The sequence below is a fragment of the Anser anser genome, assembly GCF_964211835.1.
Source record: "Anser anser genome assembly, chromosome: 5".
NCBI classification, from domain to species: domain Eukaryota; kingdom Metazoa; phylum Chordata; class Aves; order Anseriformes; family Anatidae; genus Anser; species Anser anser.
The window spans coordinates 51,225,112-51,244,915 of NC_139725.1; the positions used below are offsets into that span (position 1 = coordinate 51,225,112).

At 35.8% G+C, this 19,804-nt stretch overlaps 1 protein-coding gene across 4 annotated transcripts in view; it reads left to right on the plus strand.

Annotated features, from left to right (window-relative positions):
• The window catches only part of PPP4R4 (protein phosphatase 4 regulatory subunit 4), a 78,543-nt gene that overhangs the window by 13,523 nt on the left and 45,216 nt on the right, over positions 1-19,804 (plus strand). For all 4 annotated transcript variants that reach the window (XM_083836675.1, XM_083836676.1, XM_083836674.1 and 1 more), the window contains exon 3: positions 11,676-11,778. In XM_083836675.1, coding sequence (XP_083692801.1) covers positions 11,676-11,778 — 103 coding nt within the window. The remainder of the gene's footprint in view (positions 1-11,675; positions 11,779-19,804) is intronic.

The window sequence follows — 19,804 nt, forward strand, 5'->3', positions numbered from 1 at the left end:
AAAAATAGTCTAACAAGAGGCTGTTTAAGATCATTGTAGTGATTTTGTAGGTAGGGAACATTATTAAGACAGGCCTGGGGTTATAATTACCTAAACCTAGTTGGGTAGGCAGGAGGATTCTTATGTTTTGCTCTTAATGGTTTTTATCGGGAATGTAAATACAGATGAATTATCTGTATATATAATATGTATTTTTATTTACTGTTTGAAATTATTTTGCCAGAGAGGTGGAAATCTGCCAGACTTGCCATCGCTTCAATTTGTTCGTTCTGTTCACTGTGTTACCTGGTTTGATTATCGGTCCAGTCCAAACTGTACGCTGTCAATGGAAGAAATCTTGTATATTTCTGAGGGATGTGACTCTGACTCTTCATTTTAATTAAGAAGCTGATTTTCACCCTGCTTTCCAAAGTGAACATGAATCAAGTAAAGCACTTTCTTGTTTGACTGGATGTGAATCAGCAACAGCTTGAAATTGAAGTAATTTTTAGTTATTTGCATGTTTCTCTCAGAAAGCTGCCTTTGATCTGTGTCAGTTTCTGAGGGTTGAGAGAGCAACACTACAGTAAGCTGTATGACTTTGTATTGCTGATGCATGTAACTGTTTCAGCCTGATGTAGATGTGCATTACTTTTTGAAAATATCTGAATAATGAACAGAGGTAGAACAAGCAAGGCTTACCAATTCCAACCTGTCTAAAAGGTACCTTGTATGAGGGTTCATGGCTTTGTGTTTTCTAATTTTTTTTATTTCTTTTGAGTCACCAGGCCCTTTGAGTATGACAGAAGTAGTTTAATAACAATCTAGTGTTATTGGTTTGATGTCATTCTGAGTTCACTATCAGATTTCTTTGTTCGGGAAGAAAAAGAACTGCATCTATAGCTAAAGTTTTGAAAGAGTTTCTAAAATTTCAGATGCATTTTTTAATGCTCACAATTTTACTTCCATATTTTTCAAATTGAAACAGGAGCTCAGTTCATATTATTTTATCTACCTACAGTATCTCTGTCTCTCTAGATATTATACAGGTAGACATATAGGTATATTTCTCTTGCATATGCATGAAAATGCTGTGAGCAATAGCTTCAAACCCTTGGGTTCAGTCTCCCCGTACCTTTTTTGTTTTTCTTTTTCTTGTTGCTTTTCATTCATTCACTGACTTTTCCTGTACTCAGCATTTCTTAAAATGTCTCTATTGGTCTCTTTTCTATTTCCTTTTGGTTCATTCTTCTGTGTCATTTTGGAAATGGACAGTCAAGTGAGTCAGTAACAAGTGTGTTTTATGTCCAATTTGTCTAAGTGACAATGATTGATGCAGCAGCTTAGTTTGTTATTCTGGATCTTACGAATCTATTTTAAAAAGTTTAAATTTTTTTTGGAAGATGGCTCAAAATTTGTACTTGTGTTTAAGCCTTAGAACATCATGGTTATTTTAGGCTTTTTCCATGGAATATCCTGAGTTGGAAGAGACACCCAAGGATCATCGAGTCCGACTTCTGGCTCCACACAGGACCACCCTGAAAATCCAACCTTATGTCTGAGATCATCGTCCAAAGGCTTCTTGAACTCCGGCAGGCTCAGTGCCGTGACCACTGCCCTGGGGAGCCTGTTCCAGTGCTCAACCACCTTCTCAGACTTATCATCGTCTTTACCTTAAAACAAACTCTTACATAAAAAGCTTTTTAAATGAAGCAATGCAGATATAGACAAACAGACCAGTAACATTTGCTTTTCTAACCTGCGATGTGCATAATGGTATACCTGCATAATGGTTTGCTGATGGAATTAGTATAGCATAATTAGTTTTTAAATAAATGTTTGGAGAGACTCATTGCAAGGGATAAGGTGAAAGGGAGTGATACCTTCTGTTAGATCAGACAATATATCTTGAAAAAATAGAGAACTCTTGTTTAGAACTGCAAGTCCATTTTCTAAAGGGGAGGTTGAAATGTTCTTGATCTAGAAAAAAGTATCTTTATATTTAAATATTTATGAGAAGATTTTCATCAGCTTCCACAAGTGTTAGATTAGGGTTGCTATGAAAAAACAATGAGGAAGTGATAAAAGATGGAATATGTTATGTTCAGAAAGGATGAGTATGCATGATAAACAGACACGCAGATAAGTAATACAGCTTTTGGGTCTGTTGTGTATAATGCCCCTCAATTAAATGATTCATAAGTTGAAGACTAAGTAGACTTTAGTACTTGTTAGGTCATTTGAGGTGTTTATCCCTTTCATGCCACAAACAGCTATCTCTGTGGATGAAGTAGTGATACAACAAATAAGGTTGGAGAATGAAAAGACATCCTGTGCCTAAATTAGACTACAAGATAAATTTGGGTCAGCAGAAATAATTTACCCTTAGAAGGGTAAAATGCTTTGGTTAGCATGTGTAATTTTTTTCCCGACACTTCCTGTGCAGAAAAATTACAGACCTTGCACTTTTTCAGGAGAGTCTATATATCATATAGTACATAGTGTGGAATGGCAATTCTTGCTGAAAGTGAGAGTTGTAAATTATGAGTCAGTGGATGAAGACTGGGCAGAGGGAAGAATAGTATCAGCTACTACCTCGTTTTTGTTACATCATCTAGGGACTGGAAATTGCACTATCTTGATCTTGGAGTGAAGAGGCTGGTTTTATTTTTCAAATTTAGACTCAAAATAAAAACCACCAAGGTGGATGTTCTACCCAGAGACCATACAAAATGCAATATGTTATGAGTCACCTAAGAAGGAGGAAAACACCTCTTAGGAGATAGTATTATTGATATTAGGCTAATAGTTGGGACAGAAAACATGTTCTTTTGAGACACTTCTTATATTCTTGAAACTTTTCTTAAAGTTCAAGGCAGGAAAGCTTAATATATTCTCACTGTGAGTTTAGACACTGATTACTAAAAACTGGTAATATTAGGAAGAGTGAAGTTGTATCATTATACTACCTTTTTGTTGGCTTAGGAAGAGAAAAGACTGTATGAAATCCTTTCTTTCTTTGACAATTATTCAGCAAACAAATAAACTTCAGCTGACTAAACTGATCCTGGTAAACAGGGTTAGTATGAATACAAAACTACTGTGGAGCTAAATAGGGGATTTCTGTTCTTATTTTAATTGCTCTAGAAGTTTCATGTGTAGTGGTATATGTTCAGATAATGTATGAAGATCAGATTCAGATATGCTCTAAAATGACCAAAGGTACATAGTTCTGAAGTGGAAGATAATGAAAAAGTGGTTTTGAGAAATGTGATTTTTTGATAGAAAACTCTTAAGAATGCCAGCTATAAGGAGATGGTCATACTGGGATATTATCGGGACTTCCAAATTCATTTAAAATGAGTATTAATCAGGTGCTACATTTTTGGATTCATCTTGTTTTCAGCAAAGTTACAGAAGCCTGAAAATACAAGTTTTTTTCTGTTTGACCTGGCAAGGCTGGTAATGGGACAGGAACAGTTGATGGGAAAAGCTGCTCGATGCTACTTTGCCCACTTCAGTCTTGGGCTTAGTTACAGCCTGGTTTATATCCCTATTCTAGAATCTTGCATAGTAGCCTAAATTTCATGTATATTGAAGGATGATGGGGTACACAAATTTTACCAGGTATAATTACACACAGAAAAAGGCCATTGGCTTCTAGGACAACTTAAATTAGTTTTGAGGTTGTTACGTGCTGTACCCAGCTAACTGTGACCCTGAAAAGTTGTTCTGACAGTGAAAAACATGCAACGTATGGCTTAGGAGCCCCATTATTGTATTTTTATACATAAGATACATAATAAACATATAAAATAGTTAATGATACATAGATTTGGAATGAAGTATGTATGAGTGAGCAATGTGTTTTTTTTTAATTCTTATATGAGCATTTTTTCAAAAGGAAGCCTCTCTTTTAGCACCTGTACTGTCAGAAATGTAAACAATTTGATAAATCTGATAACTGTCTTTAAAAAAAGGTATCCCAAATATCTTTATAGTTTCAAGTGATAAGATAAAAGCTATTGATTCCGGATACTCTTATTTGTCACTTGCAACATGGTAGAGGATAATGTGCAAACAATTTTGCAGCACTTTTGTCTATAAAAATCTCCCTTGCAATATATATAATATAAGTTCAAAACTGTTAATATTTCTACAACTCGTGCTTCTAAATCTTTATTCAGCCAAAGCTCTGAAAGAAAGTTATTTTAATAAAATGACAGATCCTTCTGTGGAACTGGGTCTGTTTATTATATACTTAACACAATATATGTCAGATAGATGTTTAGACACTCATAATTTATGCTTATAGAAGTATGCTTGAAATGTGAGTGTAGATAACGTGAATTAAAAAGAAAATTACTGCATTTCACATATGGTTTACACCAGTGTTGAGAAAGGATTACATAAAATACCAGAGTGTATGAGCATTCTTCTTGAAATAAAATCATTTGTTAATATTTGTGATTTCAGGACATTTTTCTGCTTTCTAGGATTTTTTCTTAAAAAACAAAACAAAAATGCAAACAAACCCCTGGAACTTAACAATCAAAGACAAAATTTTAAAATAAAAAACTTGTAGAAGTATTAGTTTTCAGTTAGCAAGAGTAGTCCCTAATAAATGTTAAGCCTGTCTCTCCCCTTCTGCATAGGAAAGACTGCTATATAAAAATCTTCACGTTACAAGTAGAGAAGATTCTCTAAGTAAATCTTATGCGCCGGGCACCTTTATGTTACTGACAAATATTTATCTGGATACCCACTTTGCCTTGGCAGCCATTATATTCTGCAGGATGAAAGAAATTGTGGAGGAAGAAACGATACTGAATGACTGTGAAAAGGGCTAGATCCTGTAAGAAATGTTGTAGTAGTAATCCATATCAAATCTAAGAAAAACTAAAATTTCTAGGTAGCTGAAGTCTGTGGGTGAATTTTAAGTTGCTAGATTTGTGCTTGCACAGTCCCCCAAAGCATATACATTTTGTGAAAACTAAGAATAAGATTTTGAAGAGTGTTTTCATATTATACTAATACCTCACTCACTGAAGTTGGCAAACTTTTATGTTTGTTTTCAACAAATGGAGATTTAGGCAAACAAAACATTCTGAAATCTTGAACTGAAAATAATGTCACTTGTGGGGTGATGGGTTAGCACTGTAATCCCATGTATCAGAACTTCTAGGTTTGTAAAAGTAAATTATACAAAACAGACTTCAGTGGTTGATTCAACGATGATTATTTAGCAAATCACTTTTGCTGAACGATACAGCTAGCTACAGCATTAAACAAAGTCAGTTCATAAAGACAGTGCTTTACTTTGAGCGTGGTTAAACCATTACTGTATCTCAGGCTTCCCTGCAATGCTGCGTTCTGCTCCTGTCATTGTGTTTTGCAGGGTAGAGCCAACAAATGAGAAAAAAAGAAAGATTTACATCTGTCTTCTCCTTTTGAAATTCCTTCGTGGTAACGTTCCTCTGGGGAACATTCAGTGGCTAATTTTTGTTCGTGCTGTAGAAGAAGCTGTAGTCTTTCATTTCCTTTCCAGATACAAATGTTCCTAATTGAGTACCTACAGACCTTTAATTTTTATATTATTTTGCAGAATATTTTTAAAATTAACCTCAAATTGGACTTTTTAAGCCTTTATTTTAAGTACCTATTTGAAAGATAAGAAATATTATCTGTCCTGAGCTTGACTAAGAGTTTGTAAATCTGGAAACACCTGTCCTGAATATAATGATAGAATCACAGGCCTGTGGTTGGAAGGGACCTGTGGAGATCATCTAGGCCACCTCCCTGCTCAAAGCAGGGTCAATTAAAACAATATATTCACTGTTTTGTCATGACCTCAGGATTTTGAGCATATCTAAGAACAGAGATTCCACTACATGTCCTGGCAACCCACTCCAATGTTTGAGCACTCTGATTTTATTTTTTTGTCCTATGTTTCAGTTTGTGCACATCGCCTCTTGTGTCACTGGGCACCACTGAGAAGAACCTACCTCCGTCTCCTTTACTCCCTCACTTTAGATATTTATACGTGTTAAGTAGGATCCAAAGCTTTCTCAGCTGGAGATTAAAAATCCCTGCTCAGTTTTTCAGATATTAGATGCTGTAATCTCTTACTAATCATTTTATGGCCCCATCACTCTACTAGCTCCAGTCTGTCTATGAGTTTTTGGTGAATAGAGAGGAATGAGCAGCTCCCTTGACCTGCTGGTGATGTTCTTCCTAACGCAGCCCAGGATGCTGTTAGCTTGCTTTGCTGGCTCCTGGTCAACTCATCATCCACTGAGACGTACACATCCTCTTCTGACAAACTGCTTTCCAGCCGATAGACCCCAGCCTGTACTGGTGCATGGGGGTTATTCCCACATGGCTGCCAGACTTGCATTTCCCATTGAAGAACTTGTAAGATCCCTGTTGGTCCATTTCTGCAGCACGTTGAGGTAGCGCAGCCATCTTGTGTGTCGTCCATTCCTCCTGGTTTTGTATCATCTTCCTACTACCTGAGGGTGCACTCAGTTGCATCCCAGTCATTATGGAAAATATTGAATGGTTTTGCCCCTAGTGTGGACTCCTGAGTTACACCACCAGTGGCTGGTGTAACCATTTAAGCTTGATAATTATCCAGTTTTCAGTCCATGTCACTTTCTGTTTATCTCACTTGTACTTCCATCAGTTTATCTGTGAACTGCTTATGGGAGTTGGTTTCAAAAACCTTGCTAAAATAAGATAGTATCCAGGCCAGTCATCTCATTGTAGAAGGCTGCCAGGCTGGTCAGGCATCATTTCCCCATCACAAATCCATGCTGACTACTCCCAGTCACCTTATTTTTTCCTTCATATGTTTGTAAATGGATTTCCAGGAGGATTTGCTCCAATCTCAAGGCAGTCTCATATAATGTAGGCCTTGTTTTATGAGGGTAGAAAAAGACAAACAAGCAAAAGTGAAAGCAGGAGCTGGAGGCCGAGGCCTAGTGCTGCATTTGCTCTTGAGAAGTACCAGGTCTGTAACGAGCCTCGTGGTTAGAGGAGCTCTGGTACCGGCGGCTTGCAGCGAGCAGCTGGTATTGCAGAGACGGTGAGAATTAGGACAGGAGTGCTCAGGTGGCAGAGCTTTCCTCCTGGGCTGAGGATTCCCAGCATCGTAAAATCACTGGGATCTCATCTAGGATGAACTCAGAAGATGAGTGCTGAAGTTTTATCTTTAAATTATATGTATGGATGTTGCTTGCACAAAAGAGATCGAGCTAAATTGCTTCTAAGTATAGGGCTCTGTTGGAGTTCTATACTTAGCACTGTTAATAAAGGAATAACACCTTCAGAGCATTAAGCATACTGTGACTGAAGAGAATAACTATTTAGTATTTATTTTCATGGCTTTACTAGCACAAAAACATCTTAATCTGAGTGTTTAGCAATAATTCGCTTTAATCCCGAGGACTTTAATATTTAAAAGGAAGTGGAATGTATGGTGCAGCCTCTTTGGTGGAAACAAGAAAAATCTTCTGCAGTTGGAAAATTACAGGCTGTGTAGGTGTTGAAATGCCTCCTGCTTCACATCCTTAATTGGCAGCAAGCCAGATACTAAGCATTTCGGCTTTAAAGGGGAACACTGCCCTTTTCTTTACATTTCTGTCGGATGAAGTTGGTTGCATTTTTTTTAGTGGTTAGGATTTCTTTCACCTTGATACACAGTGAATAAATTGTGCAAAATAAAACAGCATAGCTTCTCCAAGTTACTATGACCTTTTGCATTATTACAACTGGATAATATGAAGGTATACATCTTTTCCTTGCAGAGATTGCAAGCTGTATTGTAAGAAGGTGTGGGCCTCATCTACCCTGGGACCCTTTTCCACTTTGGGGGCTCTAGATTTCCCAATTCTGCGTTAAAGCTTTGTTGGAATTAGTATGTAATACTCAGAGAAATTTGCCATAAGCATGAAAGGCTTTAATATTCATTGCATTAAATTAGATAATAAAATGGCTTTGAATAATGCAAAAATAATGCAAGCTGTAAATAGATCAGTTATTAATTAAGTTAAATCCATTTTCAGTGGCTGGCACAATGTTGTTCTTTCATCGAGTTTAGATGTTACTGGGAGACATGTTTTTATGGGGAGAACTCATACATGTTTTCCAAATAAGATCGCAGGCATCCTAATATTAAAATCAGTCTAAAAATCTGTACTTTTATCCGTTATCACTGTTTTTGAATGGTGTTAAAAATGGCTTTGGTGTAGCTTTGCCCTGTCAAAACTTGTCAACAGTTTTGTGTTTACAGACAACATTTAAAAATATGTAGTGGCGTGTGTGGTAACCAGCCATTAAATTGACTCCTTCTGCTTCTCAAGAAAATCACATCAGCTTACATCAGTGGTAGTCTGAACAGAGCATTAAAAAACAGAAATGCTGAGGTTTTTTTTTTCAGTTAGAGTATGCACCATATTAAATAAAAAGTCAATATTAGAAAAAAATGCGTTATTGGAATAGTCATATTCTTTATTCCAAAAGGAAGGTAGATAGCAGGAGAAAAAGATAACCTCCTATTCAAAAATGTAGGAAACGTTTATTGTTTATATATTGTGAAGTCTTTTCTTGAGCTTGAAATTATGTATCTGAATTTTATCTTGTTTTCAGGTTGCTGAACTTTGTTTATTAATTTTTTTTATTGTGCTCTGCTATGGTGAATTTCAGTGTACCTTTTAAGAATTGTAGTATAATTTTCTGAAAGTTCAGAAAGGTGAGAAAATTTGCATGACACTGAGTTGTAAAAAAATATATTTTAAATTAACATTGTTGCTGCTTTCACAGCTACTGCTGTGAAGAAAATGGAAAACGAGGGAAGAGAAACTAAAGTCAAGATTCTTCAATTAAATGATCTGGTATTAGAACCACATGGAAAATCAGTGGTATAGACAGAACTGGAACTCAGGATCTTCTGACCCTGACTCTGTTAACCTTTCTTCGGATCGCGTTACCTCTGACAAAGAGAAGAAGTAATTTATGAAAATCTGAAATAGACATATTTATTGGAAAAGAGTATTTTTATGCTTCTGCTGATACAAACATAGTTCTCAGCGTTATGCTGTAACATACATAGTCAATTTTTCATCTGTGTTGACCTCTCTCCCCAGCTGCAATTTCTGCTTGCTTTTTATTATAAGACTACAGATACAATAAATGTGGAGTGTCTGCTCTGGGAATGATTCCCAAATTCTGCTCAGAAGGTCAGAATATTGCAACCCTGGTTACAGCATGTGTGATAACCGTAGTGCTGTGGTCGCAGCTTCCTGCTCACTTGTTACTCGTATTAGAATTCATGATAACTCTTCTGTTTGGGTTTTTATCTTTGTAATATTTAAGATGTGTATGGTCCAAAAATAAAAGACAAGAATACTAATTCCAGGGATTCCTGGTGTGTAGCTCCCATTTAGAACACAGTTACTGCCATGACTGAGTTCATGAGAGATCCTTCTTGATTGCTCTTGGGCTTTTAGAGAAGTGGGAATGATCAGTCAATTAGCTGCTATAGCATCATGTTTGTTAGCTGCTATAGTCAGGCAAAGATTTCTGAAGGTGCTATATATTACTGTGTGAAAAGTCAATGGGACCTCTCACAATGGTGAAGCTCAGCACAAACATGAATACCTGTAGGACTAAGGTGTGTAATGGGTTTCTGTGCGCAGGATCCATCATTTGCTCACCATGCAGGTGCACACAGGAGAGCTAGTGTTTGTGTCTGCCCTTATAGGTGGTAGAAGAAAACAGGTACACCAGGGGCATGGCCCATTTATTTAGGCTGAAATAAATTGCTCCTTATTCAGTCTTATTTCTCTTCATTGATTTTTAAGGGAAATTATCTCAGAAGTAGACATGCACAATCTAAAGTTAGTTTAATTCCATTGTGTATGCTTTAGACACATACTTTCAAGTTATTCTGTACAGAAAATAAGACATAAAGGCAATAGCCAGGTTTATGCTTTATGGAAGAGGAGGTTTTTGTTGGGGCAGAGGTTTTCACAGGTTAAGAACCTTACACAGTGTGATCGCTTGCAGGTGGTGAATTCAGTAATTACGCCTGTCTGCAGAATGGAAACCTAGCACAAAACTGAACTGTTGTGTGTGTGACTTTCAACCTTCCACAGACCAAATGAGGATTTGAGTTCTGGAATTCCTGCCTTCCAGCCTGTACTTAATCTTCCAAAACATACTCCCAGTCTTAGACAAAAAAACTGTCTTTGCAAGGACAGTGAAGAGTACTCTCTCTTAATCTAAACACAATTAAGTTAATGTTGATGTTATCTAATTGTTAAATATTTTCAGTAGGAAATTATAGAATGCAAAGAAAAAAAAATCTAGTAGGACATGAAAATATTAATGTTAGGATATTCTAGTCTGTATTGATTTTAACCAAAGCTTCTTGCTTATTATACAAATATATTCTTGTTTGTAAAAGTACATTTATATGCATTTAACAAAATAGATTTAAATTGGCCTGCTTGACAGTACCTGTAAATAACTATAATTTCATCTGATCTTCTGAAAGACATAAATGTTGAGGATGATTTAGAGCATTAGTGGAATGTGTAAAGATCTTTTTAGCTCTAAATGCTGCACGAAGGTTTGCATCTTAACTGTGAATTGCCCAATGTACCTCAGTAGCAGAACAAAATTGGAAAGTTGTTCTGTAAATCTACTCTCTTGTGACCCATTTGTGTGCTTGTTCCCCTTTTGAGCTCATGCATTACACTAAGACACCTTGGAATGACCAGGGGATGCAGAGTGGTATATGGAAGTATTTAAATGCAGTTTTACTATGGATTTCTTTTTAAAAATGTATGTATGATCATACTGAACACTTAATTACAAACACTAAGAAAAATGCTTGCGTGTGTACAGTTGAGGTAACGTGCTTATTTAAAAAAGAGCTTGGCTGTTGGAACAAACTTGATTTTGTTTAGAAAAACAGATTTTATGCATTTAAACAGGAAAAAATGTTTTGATATTTAGTTTTATTGTTAATTTTGGCACCTGGGAATACTTGATCCTTTCTCTTCTGATTCTGTTTTGGAAGTTTATCAACTTGGATAGTTTTTATTCTCATCTCATGCCTTTTCCTCGTTGTTACCTACCCATCCATCTCTCTCTTTTTTTTTCTTTTCTCTTTCAATTATGGGATACTATCAAGAGACACAGGATAAGAAAAACAAAGGATCTATAATCTAATCAAGCTTTTGCATGCATCTTTAATCATGTTTGACAATATACAGCTGATTATTTTCCCTCAAAAAAGCAAAAATCATAGGTTCCTGTTATAACATTATATGTTGAGTAGTTTTTGTTTATTTCTTCCATCTGCTTTCTTCCTATGCTTTATCACTCGTATTTATATAATAGAAAAAGATTGCACAAAACCACTGCTTTGATTATCCAGTTTGAAATAAAAGTTTATTTTTTATATATTTTAGAACATTCCATATTAGAAATGATACATAACAGCTTTTTATGGTTGATATGCTTTTAATACTGTTTTCTACTGCTTATTATATAAAAGTTATGATGCTTCTTTTGACTTACTAACCTGTGTGTGGGGGCGAGCGAGGGGCTTTTTTTCGTTTTTTAGATGACAATTGTGATCTTGTAATCATCTTAGAGATTAATGTGTTTGTATGTGTTTTTGTAAGTTCTGGCCAGGATATCCAAGGAACCAGTGTGGTGGCAAATCTTCCAGTTCTGATGCGACAGAACCCTGCAGAAACACTTCGTCGTGTTTTACCAAAAATACGAGTAAGTTTGTGTGTCATGAGGTTTGAATGCATCTTTTTCTGCCAGTCCACGTACTTTAAAAGGGTAAAAAAAAACTTAAATATTTTTTATTGCAGACTTGCTCATTAGAAGAGGTATGTCCAACAGATCTTTGACGTTAATTGACTGAATTTATGTAGTTTTGAAAAATGTTACAACGGGAAAAGAAAGCAGAAGTAATACTGTTTACATATTCTAAAGAGTTACCAGTGTTTTGACAGCTTTTTGAGAACTCTTTTTGAGGACCAGCCAGTCGTAATGGTTCATTTTGACATTCTCAATCTCCTCCCAGTCAAACATTTAAGATTTTCATGAAGCAATCCAGAAAACACACTTTGCTTTTAGCTGTCCCAAGATTCATTTACTGCCCTCCAAATTTTTAGTAAGCCACTTCTAGCTGTGATAAATGCATGCTGTCCATGCAATGTTAAAACAATATTTTTATGCATGTATTTATTTGGATAAAGAATATCTTAAACAAAAATATCTCTGTATTTATACTCCGCCCCAGGTGTGACCCATGGGTTAATATAGCCTAGAAGAAATGACAAAGTTAATTTAAGGTGTGGTTTTAGGAGCAGCTTCAACCAAATAAAACTGCATGACGAAACAGATGTTAATTCCTTTTAGGTATATAAAGTCAAATGCAAAGCCTAATAAGTCTAAAGGTATGTAAGGCTACGGCAGGAATTAAGATTTCAAATACGTTAGCATGCTTGATTTTCAGTGATTTTAAGACGATCAGCAAAGTGGGAAAATATATTATTTTTGGCTATCAAAATATCTGAAAATTTATTTTGATAACAGCAAATTGCTGAGTTTTCTTTCATTTGATCAGGGTATTGTCAGTCTTCTGTTGGTACCATTAACATTTTTTATGTGATTAAATCAGTGTTTTGATTTAGAACAATCTGTGGCCTAGTCTCACGCAACAGATCACTTTGATTTGAGTCTTTTTCTAATTTATACAAATTATCAGCTAAAAGATCACTGTGTTTGTTAGTAGCTGTTTAGGTGAACGCATATGCTCTGTATGGGAAAGGTGGTAGAAAATCAGAGGATTGCCTGTAGAAATTGTATTTTTAAAGCTCTGAGTTGCCTTCATATCTTTACGGACAGACTGAGCACCCCCATACATTTTTAGAGAAGCCGTTGACATTTCCAGTAATGCAATTCAGTCATGATTTTACTAGCCATTTTGTAGAAGTTAGGGTTTTTCCCCATGTGAATTTAAAATTATTACCCCTTTTTATACAGTTTGCCAACAGGAATGTAATTTTCTTGTTGCAAACAGCCAATGGTTGAGAAGAGTATTTAGATCACTTCAAGAAGATGGAAAGAGTTTAGCTAGTTACTGACTCAAGTATCAGTCTGACAATTTTCAATATGTAGAACTGAAAGCTTGAGTTATATTCTTGCCCTCTTTCTCTGAAGCACTTTAGGGATAAGAAGAAAAACAGTCTTCTGTAGTAGCTGCTCTGAGTTTTCTTGCTGTGTCTGTATCGGATTCTCACTGTCAGACGTAAGAAAGAATATAATTATATTAGTAACAAAGGTGACATGGCTGAGTCACATGCTTACATTACAGTTTTCTGTCTATCGAGGAGATGATTAATAAATTGCAAAGTGGGCCCATGTGATAATGGTATTTGTTTGTTCCAGTAAATTCTCATTTATATTTCATTGTTTTCTTTGCTGAAATTTTGAAGAAATTAATTGCTTCTTCTATTGACAGGCTGTGTGGATATATATCTCTCAGGTTTTAAAAAATAAATTATTATTATTAAGCCAGCTACCTTATTATATTAATAAAATAATTTTAAAAATACTATGTAAAATAATTTGGTGTATTTCTTATTGCCTGTGGAATTAGTCTTAAGCTGTATCCTCTGTCTCGTAATAGAAATCATAGAAAAAAAATCATAGAATTGTTAAGGTTGGAAAAGACCTCCAAGATCATCTGGTCCAACCATCACCCTACCACCAATGTCACCCACTAACCCATGTCCTGAAGTGCCACGTCCGACCTTTCCTTAAAAAACCCTCAGGGATGGTGCCACTACCACTTCCCTGGGCAACCCGTCCCAATGCCTGACTGCTCTTTCTGAGAAGAAATGTCTTCTCATTTCCAACCTAAGCCTTCCCTGGCACAACCTGAGGCCATTCCCTCTAGTCCTGTCACTAGTTATCTGTGAGAAGAGGCTGACCCCCAGCTGCCTACACCTTCCTTTCAGGTAGCTGTAGAGAGCAATGAGGTCTCCCCTGAGCCTCCTCTTCTCCGGACCAAACAACCTGAGTTCCCTCAGCTGCTCCTCATAGGACTTGTGTCTCAGGCCCTTCACCAGCTTCGTTGCCCTTCTCTGGACACGCTCCAGGACCTCAGTGTCCTTCTTGTAGTGAGGGGCCCAAAGCTGAACACAGCACTCAAGGTGTGGCCTCACCAGAGCTGAGTACAGGGGGACAATCATCTCCCTGGTCTTGCTGGCTACACTATCCCTGATACAAGCTAGGATGCTGTTGGCCTTCATGGACACCTGAGCACACTGCTGGCTCGTGTTCTGGCGAACATTGACCAACACCCCCGGATCCTTTTCCTCTGCACAGCTTTTGAGCCACTCTTTTCTCAGCCTGTAGCATCACATGGGGTTGTTGTGGCCAAAGTGCAGGACCTGGCACTTGGCCGTGTTGAATCTCATCCCACTGGCCTCTGTCCATCGACCTAACCTGTCCAGGTCCCTCTGCAGGGCCTTCCTACCCTCCAGCAGATCAACACTTCCCCGCAACTTGGTGTCATCTGCAAACTTACTGAGGGTGCCCTCAATTCCCTCATCCAAATCATCAATAAAGGTATTAAAGAGGAGAGGCTGTTGGGAGACAGTTCAGTGTTTGTGAGAAATAAATGTAATGAAGTATATTTTGCTCATTTGTTAGGAATTGATAGAATGAGAGGTGATGAACAAATATGTATGTAGCCCTCAATATGATTATATAGCAAATACTTTTCCTTAGGATACTTAAATGGAAGCTCTACCACATACTTTTCAGCAGGAGGGTCTTAGCTTCTGCATGGTAGATGTACTCAGTAATATTCCATGCACCAATATATACTGGGGGCTACCCAGCTGGAAAGTAGCTTTGCAAAGGACCTGGTGGTCCTGATGGATACCATGTTGAACATGAGCCAGCAATGTGCCCCTGCTGCAAAAAAAGGCTAGTGATGTACTGGGCTGCATTAGGCAGGATATTGCCAGCAGGTTGTAGGTGATTCTGTGAATATCAGACATCACCTTTCAACTTTGTAGTATCTCCTGGGACTTCTGTGACTCCAGGAGACTTCTAATTCTTAAGAGGATCTGTTCCAACTTCAATGTGATTGCTTAAATTCAGCAAATGGCCAAGAAGAAGCTGTCCTCAGAACTGAGGACTGACAGATTGTTTAAAAACATTGAGTACTTCTATTTGACGTGTTCTGTGCTATAAAATGTAGGCCAATAGACACTATTTTAAAAAATATTTATATATATAATGCTTTGAGAAAAAGAGTGACTTGAAATTGCAAAGTAATTGAAAGCCTTTTAACTTACACCAAGTTTCTGCAGTTACTACAACATGTTATTCTGACATACCATAATGCATTCTTTCCTAAACCAACCTACTGGCTTCAAGAAAATCTTTTTTAAAATTTTCCATTTAAAATACTGAATCAGTTTTTGTCACTGGTCTTTCTACTTTGAGAGCAGAGTATTTCTGAAATGAGGGAGTAACAAGAAACAGAAGAAACTGTGGTGATTTTTTTTTTAACTTAATATGTCAGGTGTTACAGAGTTGATGTGTTTCCATCAAGGCCATTTTCAGGCTATGTTTCTTAAGTATTAGTAAACTCTGATGTTTTTATATATTAATATAAAGGAAAAAATATTTTTTGTTACAATTTAAGAGTCGAGGTAAATAAGCTGTTGGAAATGAAAATTCTGCTTTGATTCTGCAACAAAATAATTATGTATGAACAGGAAATAACTGTGGAGAAATGGTAGAATTTGCCTCTCTCTCTTTAATAAAATGTCTAACATAGGAATACAGTTTTTCCTTCTAGTCTTATTTTTTATATAGGAACGGAGAAAAATTTTAAAAGGATGATTATTAGCATGATCGAGGCCTGGGGCCTGGAAAATATCTGGGAGTACACTGGGAGTTAGAGATTAGTTTATTCAGATCAGGAGGCACTTAATTACTTTGTAAAAATATCTTCCTGCATAATAATAAAAGCCATTTAACTGGAAACAGTATATGAAGAAACAAGTTAGGAACTGAAGACAGAAAAATTAGAATGAAGCAGACATTATTAATAATAAATATGATCAACCTTTAACAGACTAACTGAGAAAAGTGGTGGATTTTTCATCTTGCAGTGTCTTTTAAATCCAAACTGAATGCCTTTCTGGATGATAAATTAAATGAAATTTAAGTTAATGGGCTCAAGGCAGAGGTGAAAGAGTGAAATATAGTGGCTTCTGGTTTATAGACAGCCAGTCTATATCCAAATGTACCTTTTAGCTTTAAACCTTGTAAATTAGAACTTTCATATGTCTATGTGATAAATTTATTTCTGCGGATATACTCTTACAAAGCTGGTTCTTCAATGGTGTTTTGTTGTCTAATATTTATTATTGGTAACAGAACAGTTATATGTACGTTTATTGTATTTTTAACATGTACGTCAGTGTCTTTGACTGCAAAATAGTATTTGGCATCCCTAGCCACTTGACTTTTTTGTTTTTTCTTATCCTAGTTTTTATTGGAGAAATAGTCCTGACCATTAAATGGAAACTGTATAGTTTACAATGGCATAGCCAACTACTCGACTGCAGTTACATTCCTGCAAATGTAGTCTGGCATTGCAAGGATCTAAGTGGACTTAAATTGCTGCAATTGGTTTCACAACTGTAGATTGGGAAAAATAATTTGTAAATTCAAATTTGCACGTGAAAAATGAGTTATAAAGTAGTTTCAGGGTTGTATTTATCTGAAAGTATTGTCACCATGTAATTGGATAGGAAAACCAATGTACTTCTTTAGTGTATTTGCAGAAACACAAAAGCAAAAATACTGTTTTTATTAGAGCTGAGAATAAAACAGATTCAGGCAGAAATACATGCAACAAATTTTCTGGCTGTCTGGATTACAAATTTCAATTTCATTTGTGGGAAATTTATTAACCTGGTTACTTTTGTAAATAAATAAATAAAATAACATATATATGCAAATTGCTTATCTTTTTTCAACAAACAATTAAAATGATACCAAAGACTCTTTGTATATTTAACATAATTATTTTAGGTCTGAGATATGCAGAATAAAATAAGAATATATATGCAGAAGATAATATGAGATATGCAGAATAAAATAATAAAATAACACTGAATTAAACATAGAAGATCTAATGATTAAATTGAGTATCGGTAGTTTGGTTATGGCAATAAAACAAATATATCTCATTTAGATGCTAAAAAAGGAATGAGATTATGAAATATCTTTGAAATTGTATGGTTAAAATGAAGTGGCATCCTTGTATCAGTTCTTTTGCATAGAGGTCCCCACTCTGGGTTTCTCCGTGCACCTTCTCATGAATCTTGGAAGTCATTGGTTTAGCAATGAATCTTGGAAGTCACATGCAGGTTTATCATTTTCTGTTCATGGCTGCTGCCACCAGAAGCAGCGGAGGGAGATTTCAAGTGTCTGTCCGATTTTAGGTGTCTGTCTGATTTTTCCAAATTCTGTAACTGCATAAAACTGTGGCTACTCTTGTTGAAGTATATAAATCAAGCCTTATCCAAAGCTGTGTGATTAGTTCCAGACTTGTTTTCACTGTTACTGATTTTCCTGATATATCAGTCTCCCCTTGAAAGCTTTTCTTTTTTCCTCATTGATTTTATAGTTTAGGAAGAGTGGGGTGATTTTCACCCTGCCTTATACCTATTTTAAGGTCCATTCTCATTGTATCTTCTTTAATTCTCCTTTTTTGATGTGTATTTTGAGTCCTAAATGAAAACTTCTGTCATGTCACCACGGTTACTAAAATGACAGACTATGTTTCTACTTACAGCTTTCTTTCAAGAGGATTCTGTTGCTGCAGGACATAAAACACACTAAACTAGTTAATTTTCTGTTTTCTGATTAAGGGAATAAGTCATGCTTTCTAAATTTTCCAAGTTTTGAAGCCTGAATTTAACTTCTAGACTTCAGGAAAATTCAAGAATACGTCAGTACCCTTAAATTCCTTTAAATGTGCTTGTCTGAATAGGAGAGACAAACCCTTTTTTTCTCCAGAGTGGGAACCTTTGGAGATTCCATGTGTGGAAAAATACACTACTTTCTAAATATATACATTTATATTAAGTATATTTAAATCATCCAGCTTGAGTTCAGTCCGGCTGAAATAAGAAGGGGAGACCCATACATCTTTGTAGGTGGATCTGTACAGTTCTGAGTGCAAACATCAATGCAGGCAGATATGTAGGCAGTCTAGAAATTTACGATTTAATGTCTCCTGAGGTCTATGAGGAGACACATCCAAAGAATGTTTTCTTACGCATGATTATCCAGATCTGTGGAGGAGACTATTTGGAAACTTGATTTGATAGTAAGTAAGCCTGTTTGCATTGCATACAAAGCAAGTATGTCCATAACTGGAGTGCAGCTAGCTCCATTGTGGTCTGATCTGTGAAGTCTCAGCATCCACAGTGTGAGTGATAGTTCTTTTGGTTATTTTGGGGTTGTAAACCAAGTGTAAACCAAAATCCCAGAACAGTATGCACTGGTATTCGGATCCCAGCAACATTTTTTATTACAAAATTCATTGGTGGTCTTATTCTTGGCTATGGCTTTAGTAATAGCAGGAGAGGAGCAAGGACAGGCAGTCTGTGGAGATAAGAGGGTGGTTTCCATGGCTATTGAATGCAAACATTTTATCACACTTTGGTAAGCTGCACAATGCTGTTTCTATTTGTCATTTTTTGTGGTGGAAATGCTGTTATAAATATTCAGAAACATATATATATATATATAATAAATAATATAATATAATAATTATATATATTATATATTACATAATGAATACTATATAATAAATACATATTAAAAATAAAGAGTTAATGAGGTATAAATAAGGATTTTCTCTGAAATCAGATAAACTAAAAATTAGGCTTTGCTGCACATTTGCACACACAAACTGGTTGGCATTTCTCTAATGAAAACTTTGTTGTTCTACTCTGAAGTAAGCAAAGTCTAAATCATTTCTCAGGTGTTCTCTGTAAACTGTAAGTTCTCAGCATAATTCTATATAATGCTTAGGTGTATAATGGATATTTTCTTATTTGGTTTACATGTGTTTTTCTTTACATAAGAATCAGTTTATCTTTGATTTTTAATATGTGATGTGAGAAAGCACTTTATTTCAAGCACATTAAAAAAAGCAGAAACGAAACATATAGAGTGCTGAATAGGAAATACAGGCTTTTAAGCTGATACAGTGTTTGGAATCGCTTGTAAAATGATTGTTATGTTTTAGTAGAATGATACATTTAGAGAAGTAAACTGATGAAATTTTCATGTAGCTGATAGATGTGTACATACTTAAAATGAATACTATGTCCTAGATTGCATTCTGCAAGCTTTTTGGGATGTGAAAAAATCTGAAATTTAAAGTTGCTTTTTGCTTCATTCCAAAAATTCAGTAATATTTCATTTCCATATTCTGTATGTTTATTTTTTGAAGCGATGCTTTTAAAGACAATCTAATAGTTATACTTCTTATATGTTAAAACCAAGTGCTAGTAAATGCCAAGTTACCTCAGTAAATACTGTGGTACATCTTGCTCTGTTTTTAAGATGATCTCTATATTTACATTTTCATTTGTGTTTCGTGTGAGCTGGCAAGAAAGGAAATTCAAATTACCTTCCATTATTTTAGTATTGCTCACTGGATGAATGAAATATATATATTTTTTAA